This window comes from Alosa pseudoharengus, unplaced genomic scaffold (assembly GCF_046254945.1).
Source record: "Alosa pseudoharengus isolate Yale_2024_CS ecotype anadromous, Long Island Sound unplaced genomic scaffold, YU_APseudo_1.1 YU_APseudo_1.1_scf_4, whole genome shotgun sequence".
Taxonomy (NCBI): Eukaryota; Metazoa; Chordata; class Actinopteri; order Clupeiformes; family Clupeidae; genus Alosa; species Alosa pseudoharengus.
In genome coordinates, this window is record NW_027468774.1 from 27852177 (window position 1) to 27870203 (window position 18027).

At 41.4% G+C, this 18027-nt stretch overlaps 2 protein-coding genes across 2 annotated transcripts; one reads left to right on the top strand and one right to left on the bottom strand.

Annotated features, from left to right (window-relative positions):
• Window positions 1–4253: 4253 nt before the first annotated feature.
• On the bottom strand, window positions 4254–8912 carry kcna7 (potassium voltage-gated channel, shaker-related subfamily, member 7). Its single transcript, XM_076266929.1, has 2 exons — window positions 8199–8912; window positions 4254–5209 (listed from the first exon to the last, which is right to left on the bottom strand). Exons 1-2 carry the CDS (start codon window positions 8910–8912, stop codon window positions 4274–4276), a joined length of 1650 nt encoding a protein of 549 aa, XP_076123044.1. The 3' UTR covers window positions 4254–4273.
• A 3792-nt stretch (window positions 8913–12704) lies between these two features.
• On the top strand, window positions 12705–17431 carry hsd17b14 (hydroxysteroid (17-beta) dehydrogenase 14). The gene is made up of 9 exons (XM_076265721.1): window positions 12705–12991; window positions 13084–13125; window positions 13785–13885; window positions 14594–14660; window positions 15086–15177; window positions 15686–15790; window positions 15983–16050; window positions 16440–16536; window positions 16835–17431. The coding sequence occupies exons 1-9, from the start codon at window positions 12901–12903 to the stop codon at window positions 16982–16984; spliced, it is 813 nt and encodes a 270-aa protein (XP_076121836.1). The 5' UTR covers window positions 12705–12900; the 3' UTR covers window positions 16985–17431.
• Window positions 17432–18027: the final 596 nt, after the last annotated feature.

The window sequence follows — 18027 nt, forward strand, 5'->3', positions numbered from 1 at the left end:
ATTCGCTTGACCTATGAAAATTCAAATGCTTTTTCTTTTGTTTTTCAGACTATTCCATCTTCTGTGTCCAGAAGTGACAAGACATTTCTTGAGAAGATAGTTTGATAAAAAAAGAGAAATATTATAAAATAAATTAAAATGCACTTTTTTCATCTGTCTTTATTAAACACGGTGTACTAAAGAAAAAGCAGACTTGAACAGTTTGTAAATAGACTCTCTGTTATCCAGTCAATTTGTCATACAACAAACAACTGTAGAGTCATCTTGGCGTTGCACTCTGTCTGTGTGATATTCAAAGGAATATGCTTTCACTTTTAATTTCTTATTTGATAAAAATGGCATAGAGTTTTGTAAGATGCAGTTGACAATGTTCATCACTCCATCACCACAAATGTTGGTGGCGGGATCCCTTCTGCAAAAAAATCTAGAGCAAAGTAGCTAGTGATTAGCTCATGAAAGGTAACTGACTAGCTAGTACATTCTGATTTGACTTCTTGGTATCTTAATGTTTCCACACCCTTAAAGGTACACTTTGCAGGTTTAGGTATTTTTGGCGACTGTAGAGCTCCCTAGGGTCGCGATATATATATTTATATTTTACTCTGCTGTTTTAAATAGCCAACTTCTCGTGACTTATCCCCCTGTACACAATGAAAATGCTTTTGTTGTGGAGGTAAGGGATTAACAACAGGCAAAAAAATATCTCCAACGAGCTATATCTACTGACATGGTAATGTTTCATGATTCTCGTGAGATTTGTCTGGCTGCCGTTCTTTAAGTTGCATGGCTGGTTTTCTCGGTAGCGACTCGCTATGTCTATGCTGTATACCTGTAGCTATGCTATAGGTGAATGATTCGCCTATTACAAGTTTGCCATTAGACATGCTGACTGCTAGTGAACCATTGTGGCTGCACTTCAGCTCGGTGGCACTAAAGGTTCCAACCAGCTGATTATTTCTTGATGTTACGCTTTATCAAGCACATCCTCAGTCAAATTTGGTTCACATATGATCTGATGATAGGAATGTTAGCTCATATAATATATTATATAAACTCAAAAAATGCTTAGAGGAAGTGCTAGAAAAAAACACACCCACTGATATCTGTTCAGTGGCAGTCCTATACCCTCCGTGTGTAACCTGCGTTGTGTTGAACATTAAAATTAAAATTAGAATAGAGAATGAAAGATAATGAAATATATAATTAATAGATAATGAAAATTAAAATAGAGATATGTGATGGTCAAAAACAAGTTAATTGAGGAATTCATGAAGTACTGGATGATGAAATCAATTTATTGTAAAGATATTCATTTTAACTTTTTAACTCATCCAACATCACTTTTGACCCAGGTTATATTTAATGCCTTCTCTCTTTATTTCTTCTTCTGTCAATCTCATTTTCTCTCGCTCAATAGCCATGATCAACTCTGTTAGTCGATCCTCTTCTTTCTTTCTCTTCATCTCCACCATTTTTCTCCTCATCTCTTCCTCTGTTAGTCTTCCTTTCTCCCTTTCAATGGCTGTGAGCAACTCTTTCAGTCATTCCTCATCTCTCTTTGTCTCTCCCAACACTTTTTTCTCTTTTTCTCTCTCAATAGCTTTGGCTAGCTCTTTTAAATGAGCTTCCTGTCCCTCTCTCTCAGCCTGAAGGTTTTTTGTTGTCAGTTCTTCTTCCTTCAGTCTGTTTTTCTCTTTCTCATGGCTAACTCTCTGTGCAGACCTTCTTCTCTCCCTTTCTCACTTAATGCCTTCTCTCTCTTCATTTCTACTAACTCTGTTAGTCGATCCTCTTCTTTCTTTTTCTCCATCTCCACCATTTTTCTCCTCATCTCCTCCTCTGTTAGTCTTTCTTTCTCCCATTCAATCCCTGCAAATAACTCTTTCAGTCGGTCTTCCTCTCTCTTTGTCTCACCACCTTTTCTCTTTTTATTTCTTCGTCTGGCAGCCTCTCCAGATGGAAATCCATAATTTAGCAAAAAAAAAAGCATGTTAATTAGTACACGTGATTTGCTATGATGAGCACACAATCTATTAAAGTGAGGGTACAATTTACTAAAAGGAGCACACATTTTAGCAAAAACAGAACTGTCCTGTTTACATTTTTGTCATTCTGATTAAACTGTTCTGATTGAAACTTTGTGTCAGGGATTCACAAGGGCTCTAGAATCTTTGATCAGAATAAAAGTTGCTGCTTTTCTTTTACTTGAGGAGCTACAGCAGGCAACCCGATGGACCGTATACATGGCTGTTCAATCGAAATAAGAACGGAATACACCACCCATATCATTCCGATTATAATTTAGGCATTATTCCAATTCTAATCACATTGGAAGTGTCCATGTAAACCCCCCTATTATGCTGCCAGCTAGGCGGGGCCAAAACGGATGAGAAGTCTGTATTTTATGCAAATGCTGAGTGATGTGGCATGGCACCTGCCAATCCAAGTGAAGGGCACGTGAAACTTAACTTGAAACTTAACTCTGAAAAATAATCCAAGATGGCGGAGCTCATTGACGACAGTATTTCTATATAAAGACATAATGAAGGAGTGGACCAGGGTTGGTACATCGGTAGAAAGAAAGGGGTGAAGGCAGGCAATGTTCTGAAGGTGGAAGAATACACTCTTAGTGAGGGATTTAATGTTGGGATCAAAACTGAGTGAGGGGTAATGCTGTCTTGTGGGTACCTGGGCAAGAGGTGCAACACATAGCATAGGTGTCCTTGACATTATGTAAAAAGGTTTCTTCACCTTACAGTATATTCCTATTTCTAGGTCATGTTTGAATGTTTTAAAACAAACAAACACACAAACAAACAAACTACATATAGTCCCTTGAAAATGCATGCAAGTTATAAAATGCATATAGAAGTAGCCTATGTTCTTGTTGAAATTGTCTTAGCAAAAGCTTGCTTTGCCAATTTAAATTAGAAGCAGAATAGGTTTACCCAGCATAGGACAGCTAAGTCTAGCTGCCAGCAATATTTTATTATAAGGGTTAACAAATGTCACATAGACATTCCATTGTAACCCTAGCTTTAAGTAGCCTAATAATGTTTTTTTTACACACACGGACGGTTGCGTAATATGAGTGGGTATTGAGCAAATGCCTTTCTGAAACATTGAACACTTCACTTAATGTTTGATGAACAATAAACCTAATGTTTTTTTTTTTTGTAGCAGGTTTGGAGGTCTGTTGAAGAAATCATGTAGCCCATACATTGGTGAAGATGATAAAGGTAATCTTTATTAAATACATTTACATAATATAGAACATAGTGTCCACACAACTGTCTGCTCATTGACAGTCCACACATCATACTGCACACACACACACACACACACACACACACACACACACACAAACACACATTTGATTCACCCAAGCTCACTGAGCCATTCAATACAAATATTTAGTCTATGCAATTGTTCTCATTCTAGTACATTTACAGAATCACACTAAATACACTAATTTAAAACAGTACATTAAAATTGTCATTGGCTGGCAGTAGAACACATAATGTAATATCTCTGTAAGAATCATTCACCAGTGGGGACTTACGCACTTAAGACTTATTGGTTAGTTGGTTACCACTGCCCCCCTTATGATGATGGTTGTTTTGACAACAAACAAGTGTCTACAGATACGGATCATATACATGTGCAACATTGACCTCTGTGGCATGCCAGTGAGACAGCTATAAAAAGTCAGTTAACACCATGGGGGAAGCTGTTCCCTCACGCTTCAGACAGTATGTATTTCAAGATAAATATTTTATTTACATGTTTATTTTTATATTTATTTGTTATTACACTGCAGCGGTGATATTAGTGTTAGCTTATCCTGTTATAACACTCAAACTTCTCAATTTGAACAGAATTGCAATTCATCCGCAATTTTATTTAATTTCTCTAACTTTTCCTCAAATTCATATTCAACATTTAAAGTACAAATAGTAGACAATATATAAATATTCTATGCTTTAACTGTTGTATATGACTTTTAATGTGTGATGATGTTGATCTGTGGAGCCTGTTAAATGTTTTCAGTAATATAAAACATTATTCTATACACACCCCTATTTGATGTGCGTAAAATGGTATTTCTAAATCAGTCATTGTGTAAGTAGTATAAGTGACAAAGTCCATTCTTTGCCTCTCTTCTACTTTCTTCTGTCATGTCTGAGATAGAGTATACAAGTCTGTGTTCGCCCCAAAGTTACCACCTTTTCATTTCTATCTCTTTTCACCTCTCCTACTTTGTCGTCCCTCCTCACACCTGTGTTACCAGTGGCTCACGAAGGTACACGTTGCCTCCCAGGAAGTCTTCGCGCTGCCCGGCGCACAGTCCCGCCAGCAGTGTTCCGTTAAGAGGCCCGCAGATGCCCCTGTTCCCCGTGCCACCGCCCCCCTCCAGGGGTGCGTAGTCACTCTCCCCCTCCATGCCCTCCCTGTCCATGTACTCCTCCTCCTGGTCGTGCTCCTCGTCCTCCCAGAGGGAGGTGCTGACGTGCGTGTACTCGTTGGTGTCCTCGCACTCCATCTCGCGGTGGTAGAAGTAGCTGAAGTTGGAAACGATGACGGGCACGGGCAGCGAGATGGTGAGCACACCGGCGATGGCACACATGGAGCCCACCAGCTTGCCGCCGACCGTAATCGGGTACATGTCACCGTAGCCCACCGTCGTCATGGAGACCACGGCCCACCAGAAGGCCTCGGGGATGCTGGTGAAGGAGGTGTCCGGGCTGTCCACCTCGGCGAAGTAGACGGCGCTGGAGAAGAGGATGACGCCGATGAAGAGGAAGAAGATGAGCAACGCCAGCTCGCGCAGGCTGGCCTTCAGCGTCTGGCCCAGGATCTGCAGGCCCTTAGAGTGGCGCGAGAGCTTGAAGATTCGGAAGACCCTCACCAGACGGATGACACGGATGATGGCCAGGGACATGGTGGGAGGCTGGCCCTTGGTGCTCACCAGCTCAGTGCCCAGCGTCACAAAGTAGGGAATGATGGCGAAGAAGTCGATGACGTTCATCACGTCCTTGAAGAAGCTCGTCTTGCTGGGCGAACAGATAAAGCGCATGATGAGCTCAAAGGAGAACCAGCAGATACATAGTGTCTCCACCACGAAGAAAGGGTCGTCGAAGGGCGTGCTGTCTGAAGGCACCGTGATTGTGGTGTTGGGGATGTGAGGGTGGGGTATCGTTCTGTGTTGCTAGGTAAAGAAGAGAAGAAACACAATAGGGGAATACTGTGTGACGACAGGGAGTCATGAGCACACAGCACTTCTGTTTGCTTTTAAAGTCATAACATTTAGTCTTGTAAGACAATTCATCTAGACTAACAGCCTTTCTAACAGAGTTAGTGAGAGAGTGATTTGACTCCACGATAAGTTCACAATTAAAGAAATGGGTGTAATTACATGCAGGGGCAGAAACAAGACAGAGAAAGTTTAAGAGTGCCGAATGGCACCAGACAAATCAAAAGGAAAAGTGAAAATAAAAGAATGGAGTGGGTAAAAAAAGTGCAAGACTGTGTGTCTTCTCCAGCACTGAGCATGTGTCATGAACACATCACTCACTACTGGGCGGCTGCAACTTTCACAACATGTATCCTATACTATCATATCTCTCTCCTGCTCTGTTTTACCCTCCCTCTCCTCTCTCTCTCTCTCTCTCTCTATCCATTTATCTGTCTGTCTGACTACTCACTAACTTATCTCTTCACTGTATTTTGAAATCAATGTGTTAGTCTATTTTTACACTCTTGGAAGAAAAACACCACAAGCTTGGCGTAAGTTTGTGGAACAGCACACGCCTTCGAGCTGCTGGAATTTAACACTTCATTTATACCGTAAGGCAGTGTTAGGCACCCCTCTAAAGCAGCAAGGGATGATTTGAAGTCAATCGGTTGTCAAAACAGCCTATTGGGTAATGGTGGGTAAAGGTGCACTGCGATGACGCATGTGGAATATTTATGTATTTGTTTAATGTATGGTACACAACATATATGCTCTGCACCTCTGCCTGAATATCATACACCTCAGATTATTAGTTATAAATGTTATGATAAGTGTGGCAGTATGTGAAGGTTGTCTGAGGGGGGCATGGGAAAGCCCTTCTACCCTTAACTGCCCTCTGACTAGTGTGCGTGCCCCTCATGCTTTTTATACATGAGATGGAGGACATCCCTCCCTTCTATTTCTTGCCAGAGACTACACATAAGTCCTTAATGGCGTGTTCCATTAAAAGATATGATGACTGAGAAATTGTTCCGCTCTTTGAGAATATCTATGTGCCTATGATATGTGGGTGCATTTATATACTATATTAAGGATAAGGAAACATAACACATCTAATAGTACAAATGATTAGTGTGTGTGAATTATGGTATTGTGTGAGTCTAAGAGCCTAAAAAGCTTTGAGAAGCAATAACTGGCAGAAGCAATTTTGAGAGGAATTTCCTCACCCACTTACAGGTCAGGGGGTTCTGTCACATTGGTGAGGTTCACGAACTGTGACCTGCAGCTTCTTTCTCTTTATCACCCCATAAAAGAGGGCTATGTCTAATAACAAACCATGTTTAAGTCAGCATTTGTACATTGACCTCTCATACTGTATAATTCACAAAATTTCTCACCTCTGTCTTTTTGAAAAATATGTCAAGTTTGTGAATTTATGTCAGGATACATATATGTATTTAGTGTGCGTAAATATGAGCTTGTGTATATTAGTGTGTGCACATTCACGAAAGTGTATGCACTGTGATTATATTTACAGTCTGTACCTTGGAACGTGGTGTATGTTCTATGGTGTCATGCATGCGTACTCGCAAAAATCCAGAGACATCTTGTCACCATGAGAGGTTAATATCATTTTGTGCCAGTCATCAAATAGGTGGTCTCAAAGACTCTTTCCATGCCTCTTTCAGCCCGTGAGTCAGTGTGTTTATTAATACAGGCTGCCGTTTATGTGTTGATGTACTCCTAGGGTTGTCCTTCCTCTATATATAGTCTGCCTTAGATCTCGAAGGTGTAACTTAAGATCATGCCCCTGCTCCATACTTCATGCCTGCCCCCCTCTCTCTTTCACTCTTTTTCTCTGTCCCTCTCTCTCTCTCTCACTCTCTCTCACTCTCTCTCTCGCTCCCTCTCTCACTTACACACACAGAGTCACACTCCCGTATCATCGCCCACCGTCCCGACTGCTGCTTCCTTGGCAAGACGCCGAGATCATCAGAAGCCAGTGCAGTTGGACCGAGATTAAGAAACAAATTTAACATGTCTGAATGCTACCCACCTCCCTGTCTTGCGCCCCCTCTCTCTCCCGCCTCTCTTCCACGTGCTCACTCTTCACCCTGCCTTCTCTCAACATCATCTTGTTCTCTCCCTTTTCCGACTGTTTCCCCCCTTTTTTACCGCAGCGTGACTCCATTTACCCCGGTGTTTTTCTTTCTTGGCCACCAACTGATCCACCTTCTCACCCTCCTCTCCTTTCCCTGCCATTCCTTCCCTCAATCTATGTGTATCAGATTTAACGACATGGCTAAAATAATCTCAGCATTAACCTGTCTCTCTTTTTCCCTCTACCCTTTTCCATATCTGTCTCTTTCTTGTCGTTTTTTCCCTTCACTCTCTTCAGGTTCCTAGCAGCACATGCACTTTGAACCCAGGCCTGGTCCCCTGACCTCTATGTTTGTCTGTCCTCCTCACCATGTGACGTGACAAGATTGGCCCCCTATGGCTCACACTTAGGGAGGAGAAGTATGTGTGTGTGAGAGATTTTCTGTGTGTGTCTTTGTGTGTGTGTGTGTGTGTGTGTGTGTGTGTGATCACTATAGCCCTTGTGTTTGTTTGTTCACTCAGTGTTAATGTGCTACATCTTGTAATTCACATTCACCAACTGTCATCAGCTATTGATAATGTGCAGTTAAGTGCTTCATTGCTTCTGCTGTCACATCAAACTTATTCTTGGTCACCCTTTGGCACCTGTCCCATGTGTTCCTCCGTCATTGTTCACTCCTAGTCTGATTCCCCTTGACATCTTACCTTTCCTCACCCATATCCTCTTGGCTGCTGTCTTACTCTTGGATGAACAATGCACCCTTTCACCTCTCTTCTCTGCAGAACTTCTTCGCAGGCCCCCCCCCCACCACCACCACCACCTACAAAGACACACACACACTCTCACCCCCCAGCGTCTCACCTCTCTCCGTTCCTTCTCCTGTCTGAAGTCAGGCAGTGTCTCCAGGCAGAAGATGAGGATGGACACCACGATGACCATGACGCTGATGATGGCGATGATACGAGCACCGCTCGACGACTCTGGGTGCTCAAAGAGCATCCACAGCTTGCGCTGGATCTCGTTGTCGGGCAGCGGGCGCGGCACCTCCTTGGGGAAGCCCTCGTCCTCCTTGAAGCGCGTCACGATCTCCTCGCCCAGCTCGTAGAAGCGCAGCTCCTCCATAAAGACGTCCAGGGGCACGTTGGCAGGCCGACGGAGGCGGCCGCCTGACTGGTAGAAGTAGAGGATGGCGTCGAAACAGACGCGGCTGCGGTCCAGGAAGAGCTCATTCCGCAGCGGGTCGAAGTAACGCAGGCGTCGGCGCGGGTCGCCCAGGAGAGAGTCGGGGAACTGCGCCAGCGTGCGCAGCTGCGTCTCGTAGCGCATGCCCGACACGTTGATGGCCAGGCGCTCGGTCAGCGCCCAGCCTCCGCGCCACAGCGAGCCTGAGCGCCGGCTCTCGCGTTTGCCCTCCTTCTCTTTCTCGGACAGGCTCAGCTGCTCTTCCTTCTCGCCCTTCTCGGCCTTGTTGCGCTGCTCCTTGCTTTTCTTATCACTCTCGTCCATGCTGATGAAGAGCTTCTTGCCGTCCTCTCCTGTCCCCCCTTCATCGCCGTCTTGGTTGTGATTGTCCATTGTCCAAGTAGTGACTCGCTATGCTGGTCTCAGTCTGAAAGAGTTTGAAACAGAGGAGTTGACTGAAAAATACTAAATAAATTACCAACAAATAAGTGCAGAAGTGCAAAAGGTGTATAAAAAAAAAACAAGAAAAAAAATTAAGTAGAGATTGACTATACTGTCCTGTCAAAGAAAAGTTATTTCAATGTACAAAACACAATATATTAGTGGATGTATAATTATCAAGGTCAAGGTCAAATGCAATACAGTTACAATATTATTCAAGTCTCTGGTCATAAACAAAATATATTAGTAATCAGAAAAACTTATAAAAATGAGCACAACTGAATTTGAACCATATTGTTACATAATATCTCAATCTAAAATTTACATAGCAGCCCATTTTAAAATGTAATGTAATTGTAAATGTAAAATGTAATTGTTTTTAATGTTAACATTAATGTAGTCTTAATTCTTAAAAAGATTTGACATTCCAAAATGAATGTCAGTCAGCACCCTTTCCCGCTATTAGAACCAAGTACAGGCTATAACTCAAAACTGCTGACTCCATATCACAGTGGTTACAAATTAGAAGTTTAAAATATTTAACTTATTTATATTCAGTACCTCATCATCACAATAAACAATATTTAAAGTATCAATCTCACTCACAATCCATCATGCCAAGTTAAACTAATCAAACAAGTTATTAATATTAGTAGTAGAGCAAGCTTACACCAGCACAGGAGAGTAAGGGTTGTAAGTAGACAAGTGCATGTGTGTGTGTGTGTGTGTGTGTGTGTGTGTGTGTATGTGTGTGTGTGTGTTTGTGTGTGTGTGTGTGTGTATGCCTGCGTGTGTGCGTTCTTGTGTGCTTATGTTTGTGTGTCTATGTGAGAGAGAGAATGTCTGGCTGGCTGGGTGTGCATGTGTGCGTGCATGTCTCTTTATGTGTGTGTGTGTGTGTGTGTGTGTGTGCGCGTGTGTGTGTCAGTTTATTTTGTCTAACTCACCCTTGCCAGATTCAGACTAATCACAGCCGGGACAGTTGCTACGCCTTGACTCCCTGCACAACACCATGTGGCATCTGCACCCACCTTACACAGTCTGGGTTTGAGTCAGTCAGTCTGTCACTCTGTGTGTGTCACTGTCTCTGTCTTCCCCTTACTGTCCATGGGGGGGCCTTCTGCTCCTCCTGCACCTCTCTCTCTGTCTCTCTCCAATCTTTTTTCACTCTCTGCCTCTCTTTCTCACTACTACCCCACTTTAGGATCTCTCTGTGGCTTTTTTCTAAGCCTCTCCTACTCCTCCATGGGGATTCAGGGGTGTGTTGATCTTACAGCCTGGGGCGGTCCAGTTAGGATAGTTAAACTTGTTTGCGGGTCACTGTCTTCAGTCTCTCCTCTCTCTCGCTCTCATGCTCACACAGTCCCTGTGGGAATGCTGTCATGTCGAAATTCAATCCTGACCCCATCAGCACCCCCTCAAGCCTCCTCACAACCTTCTTCGCTGCCCCCCACTCAAATGTCACTGCCTCTGCTCACAACAAGACCAACAGACCTACACACACTTACACTCGCACACACGTTGTTGAAATAATGCTCACACCTGCCATACTTTGGCAGGTGTGCGTGTGTGTCTTGTTGGAGTTGCATGTAACATGTTTTCCTTCAGGAACCCAGGAGGTGTCACTGCAAAAAATGTTTATATGTCGAGAGAATGTGCACTTGTGGTACTGAACTGTGAGCTCATTTTCCTAAATTGTGTGCTTGTTTTGCTAAATCGTGCACTCGTTTTACTCAATTTTATTAAACAAGCACACAATTTACTAAAATTAGTGCACAATTTAGCAAAATGAGCAAACAATTTATACCAAAATTAGTATATAAGATAATAAGGGTAGCCTACAATTGAGCTTAAAACAAGCACACATTTTCTCGAAACAAAATCTCTCAATGAGGCCTCCCGGGGTCCAAATCCAGTTGACAAATATCATTGTTAACTGTAACTTAAAACGTTCAGACCATTTTTAGGCCAGTCTAGACTGTTATTAAGCTATATTACAAATTATGAGACTTAAGACCAAATAGTTTTTTTTTAATAGTGGTTGAGAAAGGGAACATTTTGATTTTTAGCCTCCAGTTACACAAGTTATATAGGCCGGCTAGAGAAAATCTAAAATATATACAACCCCTTGCAAAAAATATGGAATCACCACTCTTGGAGGATGTTCATTCAGCTGTTTTATTTTTTTAGGGGAAAAAAGACAAATCACAGATGTGCCTCAAAAATATTTTTCTGTAACAGATGAACATTCTGGCTTTGTTAAACATAGCTCCAAGAAAACTCAAATGACTTAATCCTGAGGAAAAAAATCCTGAGGAATTCACTCCACCTGAGGGGAAAAATATGATATATATAAAAAATATGAGTAATATATAAATTATCACAAACCTAAAACATCATAATCAGTACTTTGTTGCTCTGGCTTTTCTTACCGCTTGAATTCTCTGAGGCATAGACTTCATGTAGAAAAGTATTCTTCATCAATTGACATATTATTGTTAACTGTAACTTAACAGATCAGCTTTACAGGATGGTGTCTTTTCTTCAATTTGCATGCACCATACATTTTTAATGGGATTGAGATCCAGACTGTTTGCTGCCTTGTCATTGACATATCTTTCCTGAAGAAAGGTTTTAACATTCTTTGCTCTATGGCAAGATACATTATCATCCAGGAAAATTACTTCCTTATTACCAAAATCCTGTCGGCTGATGGATGACAAAAGAGTCAAAACAAGTCTTGTTTTCTTCAGTCATTTTTATATTTTTCATTTCCATTCTGTTACAGTGGGCTAAAGCAATTATGGATTGTGGATGATTGGATGAGGGTGATATTCACAGATGAATCACAAATTTGCATAGGGCAAGGAGATTATGCTGGAACTTTTGTTTGGTGCCATTCCAATGAAAAATACAAAGATGACTGCTTGAAGAAATCAAGAAAGTTTCCACAGTCACTGATGATATGGGGTTGCATGTAAAGGACCAGTGGAGATGACTACATCTGCAGTAAATACACAAGTATACATTGAAATGTGGACACTTTTGTCATTCCATTAATTGGAAGAAATGTTGGTGATAATTTCATTTTCCAGGATGATGTTTTATCTTACCATAGATAGAGCAAAGAGTGTTAAAACCATTCTTCAAAAAAGACATATCAAGTCAATGGCATGGGCAGCAAACAGTCTGAATCTGGAAATTGATGGTGGAAACTGAAGAAAATAGTGCATGACAAGGCTCCATCCTGCAAAGCTGATCTGTCAACTGCCATTCGACAAAGTTGGAATCTGATCCATCAAGAATATCTACATTAGGTTTGTGATTCCATATTTTTTTCCTCAAGATTGAGTGATTCCATATTTTCCCCTCCACATGATCTGAAAAATAACTTGCCTGAAATTACTAGGCTACAATTTTTTTTTTGTTTTTATTTTTGTTAACCCAGTGATTCCATATTTTTTGCCAGGGGTTGTATAGGATAGGCTACCATCGCGCGGCCATCGATGCTCATAATGTAATGAGCATACAGTAACCAATCGTCAAGACGTCTGAAGTTCCCCCACATTTGTTGACCAGTCCAGAATCCAGAATGTGGTTTATCTGCCACACTAGACTACACTACACGCATGGACCATATTTTTCAATTAAAATCAACTACATTCCCCACAACACCCTGTGGTGCGGTTTGTGGCCAATCTCATGACTAGGGAAGTTCCTATAGGGAACTTCGAGCTCGTGCACAAGTGCCAAAATCAGGTGATTCAAAAATGAAAAGCAGTGTTGTCATCCCAGGACATCGAACGATAGGCAATTGCCGCTATACTCCGAGATAATCAGGGGTCACACGCTATAGACCGTATTTTGAGCTTGAAAAGAATCTTGCTACGGACTTTTACTGTGTTCTTAGGTAACGAAAGTGTAGCCTAATATTGCGAGGATGGCCACCACTGCTCTGCGTTATTGTGACAAAGTTGCCATCGTTACAGGAGGCTCAAGAGGGATTGGAAGAGGGATTGTTAAAGTTTTCGGTATGACTGCTTTTCCCACTGTTCAAGTCAACGAACTCTGAATTGTGTTAAAACTGCCATTAAATACAACCCTTTACTGTATGCCTCTTTAGTGGAAAACGGAGCCAAGGTTGTTTTCTGTGCCAAGGAGGAGGGTATGTATCATTCAGCACAAATTAGCATACTTTTAGACCAGGGGTGTCAAACTCATATCAGGCAGTGGGCCGGATTTGTTGGAATGAGACCTCATGGGGGGCCATCATTGTCATGGTCATTTTCATTTCTCTGCATTTGTATCAGAGTGTTGTTTGATGATATACTCCTTAACTATACCCACTCATGAGCAAACAAGTACAAATAATTTACTCTTCATATCCTGCTCTTTCTCTCTTGAAACACCCTACTTCCATCCATGTCAGTTTTTTGGCCTCTTCCTTCCTGAGGATGGTTTGTAGGTTTAATCAATTTATCACAGAAATTGCTTATTACAAATTGTTGACGACAGCTGGATGTGAATATCTTTTCTTTCTAATTTCCCCTTCCTTCCCAAAACATCTTGGGCCGTATGAAACCTGCTGGCGGGCCTGATCTGGCCCCCGGGCCTTATGTTTGACACCCCTGCTTTAGACAATTGCCTATCAGACATTTCCAGGTCCAGAGAGTTCAAGCCCTATGTCTTGAGGGATTCATGCCAAAAACTAAAATAAAAGATTTAGATCATGCTCAAACTGGAAATGCAGTTTTGCAGCATGTTTATGTTGGGCTTATTCTAATAGGCCTAATCAAGGAAATAATTACTGTTTTCTTTCTCCAGCTGGCAGTAAAGGAAAGGCCCTGGAGGCTGAATTAATCAAGAAAGGACCTGGAACTTGCCTATTTGTATCCTGTGATATGTCAAAGGAGGATGACATTAAGGTGCTCTATCATAAAATGTTTCCTCAGTGTAGTGTAAAAGATTGTCTAAATTTAAACAAAGTTAATCTGACTAGGCCTCTATTTTGTCATCATATTGTGGTGACAGATGAACTGAGTCAATGAGGAGCGTCGAAGCGTTAGTCGGTTTGCACTAACAAAAATCACTAAAAAGCTTTGTGTGCTCCGGTCCTGCTCCTTGGTCCTAGATAGACCTTGGGTCTCCTCATTGACTTCTGCGTCCTGTTCCATGAGCCCCAACCAGGCTGAAGTGCAAATGACCCCCTGCTACTAGATTAACTGATATTTCTGTTTTCAGAGGATGAAATGCTCACCGTGAATGTTTAGTTGGTTGTAAAATATGATTTCTCTGTGTGTCTGTCTTCTTTTGCTCTGCTATGAATCATCATGAAATGTAACATACTGTGATGCATAGTGAAATATTACTTCTAAGTGTGGATGGGTACATTTGTGGACAGATATTGCACAAATCAATGCTGCATGAGGGCCAAATGAAAAAAATAGTCCCTGATGGTCAGTGGTTTTGTTGGCAATAAGTAACATACTATTTCTTTGGTCAGTAAATAGTAGCACGTAACACAACGTACTGTAGGCTACTTTTGATCAGAGGACAATTTGATGATTTCAGGTCCCATGCACTGATAGCTTCCTTTTTTTGCTACTGATTTCTCAAACTCTCTTCTCTTGCAGCATTTGATTGCAGAAACTGTTAAACACTTTGGGCAGATAGACTGTTTGGTGAACAATGCAGGATGCCGTGAGTAGCTTCCTGTTTGTTGCTGTCTCCATCTAGTGTTTGACTTGGTGAACTGGTTACTGTGCACACATCAAACAGGAACCTCCTCTTTATACTAGTTTACACATCAAATAATGCCACATCTATCATTTTATGGATTCTTCCTCAACATTATTGTACCTCGGACATTATGCTGGTTTAACTATTTTAAGTATTAAGTATTTTAAGGTTCCATCTGAATCCTTGGGTCCGAGTTATTCATTTCTTATATGAGATGGTTTCCTTGTTTATGCTCTCAAAGCAGAAACTGAGCACAAACAGACATACCTGATAAGCCTATTAGTTCTAACCACCTAACATCCTAATTGTACCCATTGCTATGTATGTCTAGTTACTGTCCTCATTTCTCTCCATCTCTTACTCTAATCTCTTTTTGTCTTCCCCAGACCCTCCACACAAGCCCACAGATGACACCACAGCAGATGAGTTCAGAGACCTTCTCAACTTAAATCTCATTGGTTACTTCCTGGCTTCCAAGGTAAACAATCAACCCACACTCTCCATATTGGTATAACTATTTCTTCTATTTCTACTCTGAGAAAACTATACATTGAGCATGAATTATACTCCAGTGTAGAGGATGCATTTAACAAGTACTTAACAGACAAAAAGCTAGTGTTGGTAGAGCTAGTTTTTGGGAAGTAAAACCTTGGTTGCTTGTTGGATGGGGATAGCTAAAATGTCATTAAGCAGTTAATTTTAACATTTATCAGAGTTGTCATCCTGTAATGCTTCCAGTCTAGTTGTCTATATGAAACATGAAAACTTGATAACTATAATTTATGTAATTGCCTTGATATGGAAAGGACAACACATTGGTACAATAAATGACAGTAAAACAGTTTTCCCATTTGGGTTAACCTTGTTGAATGTTGCTAGATTGGTCTGAATACTTAAAGTGTTTTGGTAAAGCTTCAAAAATGGTTGTGTCTGATCTTGTGTGAGACCATGCTATTTGGCAGCAATAGTAACACTTTGCTCTGCAGTATGCTCTGCCCTTCCTACGACAAAGGCAAGGCAACATCATAAACGTGGCGAGCCTAGTGGCCTCCATTGGACAGAAGCATGCTGTACCTTATGTAGCCACCAAGGTGAGTTCATCTGTAGTGTATAGGACCAGAAATTCCTGACCTTCTGTAGCTTTTGTGTGACCTGACTTATCTCATCCACCAGGGGGCAGTCTTATATAAGTATATACTATATACTTATACTTATATATGTTGCTTCCAGAAATTCCTGACCTTCTGTAGCTTTTGTGTGACCTGACTTATCTCATCCACCAGGGGGCAGTCTTAGCCATGACTAAAGCCATGGCTGTTGATGAGAGCCGCTACCATGTCCGAGTCAACTGGTAAATATAACATCCTGTCTGTTAGACTTGTCTTTGGCCAGTCCTTGTGTTTGTCTCCCTCTTTGTGTGTCTCCATCATTTGTCTCCCTCCCCAATGTGCAGACCACAGCACACATACAAATATCAACTTATTTACTTACGGTAATTTTGATGTTAAGTTGCAAAATAAGTAGTCCTAAAACCGCAACATTGGCCAGTCTCTCTCTCTCTCTTTCTTTCTTTCTTTCTTTCTTTCTTTCTCTTTCTATCTATCTTTCTCTCTCTCTTTCTCTCTCTCTCTCTCTCTCTCTCTCGATCTCTTTCTCTCTATGTTCCTATTTACTAACTCATTATCTCTTCGCCTGCTCTCCCCATTATTCTCCCTTGACATCTGTTTATTTTTTCTATAGCATCTCTCCTGGTAACGTGATGACTCCTTTGTGGGGGGAGCTTGCTGCACAGACAGAGGATGCAGCGCGTACTATTAAAGAAGGAGAGAATGCACAGGTAAGACAAGAATCAAACTAAATAGCCATCCACAACAGGAAAACATTGTCCTTGCCCCTGAAACACCGAAAACAATTGGCATTACCTTAGTGAAGATGTCACCGTTAACAAATGAAGTAAAAGATCATATCATTTAAACTCTCCCTGATTTCACAGACATGATTGTTGCCAGACATAGAAATGACCAAACGACATGGTTTTGACCTTGATAATAATAGCTTTATATCCTCAGGAGTCCCACTGTTTCCATGGAATTTTGGCCTTATTCATTTTTGTGTTGCCTTGTAATCACTAACAGCTCTTGGGTCGGATGGGGACAGAGGCTGAGAGTGGACTGGCTGCCCTGTTCTTGGCTGCAGATGCTACTTTCTGCACGGGGATCGACTTGCCTCTCAGTGGGGGGGCTGAGCTTAACTATGGCTTCAAGAGTCAGCTGGCCCACCCATAAGTGGCTATATACAGCTCTTCACCCAAAACCTGCAGCCTCTGCTTCAGGTCACAGTTAATATGGTCTTTACTGACACGTTGACTGTTTTATTTAGTTTTATTTACACTCAACAAAGGGAATAAGTCATGTAAGTGATGACACAGCCCGTATGCCTGCTTTTGATTGCCATGTCATGATTCCACTGTGATTCTATTCTTGTCTGGATGTAGAGGGAAATGGTTAACTGATGACCATTACAGCTTATATTGTACACAATTAATATGTAACAATTAATTAATTCCTTTTAATGTTGTCTTCTATCAATTTTTTAAATCTTGTTTTAATACTTGTTACATTTAATTCTAGTTGGAATTATGCACTATGCACTGTATTAATAAAACATAGTCTGTTTTATTAATTGTATTAATAAAAAAAAGGCACAGGTCTGCTGTGTTCCCTGGATGTTCATTTCGTCATGAGAATTTGAAATGTTTGTAAGATGCAGCAAGTTAGCATTTTCTCTGCATCGCTGTTAGCCTAGCTGATACCAGACCAATTCTCATATCTCAGTTGAGATGCCAATTGGTCCTGGGAATCACTTCCAGCTGCCAATAACGTATATTTTTGGCTGAAGTAGCTAGCCTAGCATCAGCCTTTGAAATGAATAGGGGTGGTACTTCCTCCCTTTCTGCAGTAATATATCATACCGCCATGAACCATCCCAAAGATTCTATAGTTATAGTATAGTACTTTATCAACCATCTCTGACCATACTTTTCTGTCTGTCATATAAAGCCCGCTCAATGGCGGATTTAAGCGGTTGTGATTGGTTCCTGGGTTTGTGGTCATTCAGAGCCACACCAGACTTGCTTGCATAGTCATCTGGGTAAGTTACATCACTATGGCATTATCATCTTACCTTAAGCATAGATGCCACCACTGGTGTTTGCTCAGTAATGGTCACAGCATTTACAAAACAATATTCACAGATTCCTGTGACGCTCTACCTCATAAAGAGTAAGCTTTTGTCCTCAAGTGAACTGCCAGATGCCTGACAGAGTTAT